Source organism: Neltuma alba, unplaced genomic scaffold, assembly GCF_004799145.2.
Source record: "Neltuma alba isolate B1F8T4 unplaced genomic scaffold, ASM479914v2 tig00004352_pilon, whole genome shotgun sequence".
Lineage (NCBI taxonomy): Eukaryota > Viridiplantae > Streptophyta > Magnoliopsida > Fabales > Fabaceae > Neltuma > Neltuma alba.
In genome coordinates this window covers 46177-50823 of record NW_021633669.1, presented here as the reverse complement: position 1 = coordinate 50823, position 4647 = coordinate 46177, and the positions used below count along the sequence as shown (strand labels likewise).

General features: G+C 36.7%; 1 protein-coding gene and 1 long non-coding RNA gene across 2 annotated transcripts; both read left to right on the top strand.

The window, feature by feature from the left end:
• Positions 1 to 54: 54 nt before the first annotated feature.
• LOC114744381 (uncharacterized) lies at positions 55 to 838 on the top strand. The gene is made up of 2 exons (XR_003740091.1): positions 55 to 203; positions 325 to 838. It is a non-coding gene; the product is annotated as an uncharacterized LOC114744381 (long non-coding RNA).
• Positions 839 to 1822: 984 nt separating this feature from the next.
• Positions 1823 to 3569, top strand: LOC114744373 (F-box protein SKIP22-like). The gene has a single exon (XM_028932546.1). It carries the CDS (start codon positions 1929 to 1931, stop codon positions 3366 to 3368), a length of 1440 nt encoding a protein of 479 aa, XP_028788379.1. The 5' UTR covers positions 1823 to 1928; the 3' UTR covers positions 3369 to 3569.
• The last annotated feature ends 1078 nt before the right edge of the window (positions 3570 to 4647 follow it).

Here is a 4647-nt window from a genome sequence, read left to right as displayed (position 1 = left end):
CGAGACTGATTCCCATGATTTTAAACTCTCTACTTGTTACTTGTGCAGTATATAAAGGCCTCAATTTTTCTATAACAACCCTCTTCTTTCTTTCGTCCAATTTGTCATTGGGCCTTACACGGATGATCTTGGAAATGTGCTGCCCTATGCTGTGGAAGGTGTTGGAGTTCCTGTTGACCCACTTGCTTTTGCAGGGCTGCTAGGTAAGTTTCTTCTGGCTTGTCTATTATTGTTCTAACATTCTATATGCTCGGCGTAGAAATTAGTTGGGCAATGCCCTCCTAGATGTAATAACGTGAGATGTATAATACTATGCTTCTCCAGGGATGGTGGTTACTTCTTTGAACTTGCTGCCTTGTGGAAGACTGGAAGGAGGTCGCATAGCACAAGCCATGTTTGGTAGAAGCACTGCCGCGGTGTTATCCTTCGCCACTTCGTTATTGCTCGGTATCGGTGGCCTGAGTGGTAGTGTCCTGTGTTTGGCATGGGGGTTATTTGCAACCTTCCTAAGAGGTGGGGAAGAAATACCAGCAAAGGATGAGATTTCTCCTTTGGGGGAAAGCAGGTTTGCCTGGGGTATTGTCCTTGGCCTTATTTGTCTACTCACACTTTTCCCCAACGGTGGAGGCACTTTCTCCAGCTCATTCCTCAGTGGTCCCTTTTCAGGGGCGATATGTAAATGGCTTACTGTAATTCTGTAATTAAATGTATGTAATTATTGCTGGAAAAAAAAGTATGTAATTATTATGTATTTATGTCATTCACTAGAGTGGTAGTTTTACTCCTTAGCTCTCACCTTTTTTCAACCAGCAATAGATTACAAGGTGGTTCCCAAGCAGTGAAATGTGTCTTGAGAACTCTGAAGAGAGTAATACTCAAACGTGAATTTGCATGAGAACGACATGAACTTAATTAGATTGGTGGATGCAACTCTCTGGACTCGAAAACCACTGGATATGGGATGTTGATGCAATCCTTAATGAATTTTTCGCTAATTAATTGGAATGATTGAAGAAGTCATATGATTGTGTTATTTGGTTATAACTATTCAACACATTATTTAAAAAATTTAAAGTTATTTGTAAATCTGGGAATGACATAAATAAAATAATATTTGTAATTTTAAAGGAGAGTGTAAATTAAAAGAAAAAACTCTCTCAATACTATAAAATGGATTTTATATTTAACATAGGAGGAGTAATAACATTTTGATTTAGACTAAAATAAAATCCCTTATCTAATTTCAGAAGCATAGAATTGCCCAAAAAAAACATATTACGGAGCATGAAATGAAATTTTATGAATCCTCCCAAACACTACTAATTCATCATAATTAAGGGCGGTAAATTCATTAAATTTATCTCAATTTGATTTTTTTAAATTTTCATCCATATTAAATGAGATATGGGGGAAAAATTAGGAATTGATATATTTAAGCATTAATTACAAGAATAAAATTAATAAATAAATATTAATTACTGTCAATAACTTATAGTTTGCACCAAATTATTTTTCTAAAAAGTCACTTTCATTGGACATAAAAGGGAGTAAATTGGTTACTCTTATGCATACAAAAGAAAAACATAATAAAAAGTTTATTCTATTCTTTAATTTGTGATCTCGTATTAAAAAAAAATTTAAACAATAAATTATTTTATCTTGAAATTTTTTATTTAGTGTAAATTAAAATTCCTAACAAGAAAAATACATATCTTGGTATATTAGTAGCGTGTAATAACTAATAAATGACAGTTTTCGCTGGCCAAAAAAAAAAAAACATATAAATGACATTTTTCGTTATCCTATGGCATCCGCAGTCACGCACCGACTTGCTGCAGGAGGTAGGGAGACAAAATCGTTCATTGTACTTCATACTTCATAGACAAGTTTCATTTCAATTCGATTGTAATCCTTTGGAAGCTCAAGCCATGAAGCTAAGAATCAGATCTCTCGAATCCAAAGAAACCCTAAAAATCGAGGTTCCGGATTCATGTTCTTTGCAGCAACTCAAAGAAACTGTATCTCGAGCCATCTCAGCCCCCTCCTCTTCTCTGCATCTCTCGCTCAATCGGAAGGACGAAATCAATGCTTCCTCCCCAGAAGAATCGTTGCACTCCATTGGCATAGCCAGCGGTGACCTCGTTTTCTACTCTCTCAATTCCAATGCCTTCACCTCTGAAATCCCACTAGTGCACAAGCCTGGACCATCGGAGGCCAAACACACCGATCATATCATGCAAAAAACCCCAAATCAACATTCATCAGAAGGGCAGATGGAGGCTGGAGAGACTGATGTGATGGCCGATGATATTGCTGACTCAGAACAACAGCCCGCGGTTTCGGAGAGCATGGAAATTGTTGACGGGTCTGTTGAGGTGATGGGGAAGCGCGATTCTGAACCTTCTTTCGTGAAAAGGGTGCTTAGGGAGACGTTGAGTAGTGATCGTAATGATGTAAAGCTGTTGGTCGTCTCTGTTCATGCCATTATTCTGGAATCTGGCTTTGTCTTGTTAGATAGGGTTTCAGGCATGGCGGTTGGCTACTCGAATATTCTGGATCATGGGCCGTCGACGACTTCGACGTTATCTGTAAGATATTCTTTGCCTGAAATCCTAACTAATGGTTCTGATTCGACCGAAACTGTGGTATTGAAATTTCAGAATTTGGGGCATTTTGTTAATGTGTACGGCTCCTTGTCGGTTGGGGGCTCTGGTTTGTGCAGAGTAGTCATCGATAAGCGTAAATTTGCTCCCGCTTTAGGGTTGATGCTGGCAAAATCTGATTCGAATGATAACAAAATTTCGAGTGTCTATACCCATGAGAAAGAGGTTTTTGAGTTATGGAAGATGGTCAAAGATGGGCTTGCATTGCCGCTCTTAATTGATCTCTGTGAAAAATCTGGATTGGGTTCTCCGCCATGCTTTATGCGCCTCCCAACAGAACTTAAACTCAAGGTTTTGGAGTATCTTCATGGTGTTGATATCGCCAGAATAGCGTGCACATGTTCAGAAATGAGATATTTGTCCTCAAATGATGACTTATGGAAGCAGAAGTATGAGGAATTGGTCGGACAGAAGAAACTAGAACTAGGAAATAAATCATACAAGGCTTGGTTTGCTAGGGAGTGGGTAGCAATGCAGCATTCAAAGCGTCATCTTGATAGAGCAATCGTCATTCGAAATCATAACCCAACATACTATCGAATCCGGCGAGACCCGAGTCCATTTGGAATCCCTTCAATGGTGGGTGGAGACTATGACCGGATTCCAGGATTTGGTGTACCTTCTCCTTTGGGGCAACCTGGTTTACCACACCCTGCGTTTCAACCACGCCGGAGGTTCCATCCAATGTGTGATCTTCACGATTGAAATGACTAGCCTGGTGGCTTGAAAAGCGTCTCTTCATCATGGATCACTATTGGTAATGGCTACTACATGTTAAAAGGCCTTGCTAGAACGGGCATAACATGAATTTCTGGTTGTAAGTATAGATCTTAGTAGACTTTTGGCTTGCACGTGTATACTCCCGGGCAGTACTATTTTCATGGGAAATAAACCTGTTTGGACAACTGAAAAAAGTGTTTGGATGAAAGAGAGAAAAAAATTTTACGATGTACAAAATAAAGTAAATAAATACTTATACAAAGTTATTATGAGAACATTCAAATACTTTTTTTAAGTATTGCGATCTTGTTCGAAAAAGCCTTGCTTTGCCCTCGGATTTTGGGGTATAGCATATTGTAGTAACGGAGTGATTATTCATACTTCCGTGTAGTAGCACGGCTACATATTAGGGGTAGGGATTTTCGTAGTTTGGTTGATGTCAATTTTTCAGAAGTTAGATGAGATTTACTGTTTGCGTTTCCCATGGTGCGATGTCAAAACTAAATAAAAATAAAATGCACTCGAAATATTTTTTTTAAATACATTTAGCATCCTAAAATATTTTGTTATACATCCCACACTTAAAATATTTTTTCAGATATGTCTGTTACTATAAAGTATTTTTTGATGCATTTAACATCTCAAAATATTTTTAAATGCATTCAACATCTAAATATTTTTTAGTACATCCAGGAACAAGACAAAAAAAAAAAAATACTTGGCGCTCCTTGAAAAAAAAGACTTTATGATAGTGAATGTAACAGTACCAGAGAATATCCAGCACCTTAACCCTAAAAATAATTATATGCATATATAATATATGTTAAACATAAATTCTTCTGGCAAAAACTGTTAAAAATAAATTCTTAACAAGTTAAAAATAAATTCATAATAACATCACAATATATGAAATTTTTATTAATGAAATAACATTGCCAAGATAGACACCAATAGGTAGTTTAGCTGATTATGAATTTCAATTTAATGAGGGTTCAACCCTAATACAGTGAAGCTGGTCGGACCATTCGATCCAGTTCCTTTCCCTAATGTTCTTATAAAGTGTTCATATATTCCAATAATAATATAAAAATGTCTCGAGTTTTCAACCAAATCATACTGCATTGAAAAGTGAGATACTTGATATATTTTCTCACCAAGGATACAAGAACTATTTGCCTTTTTGGGCTATAAAGTACTGTTCACGTATTCAAGGTTTTGATTCAATTAATTTTAATATTTTAAAATGAAGCAATAACATTTTTTC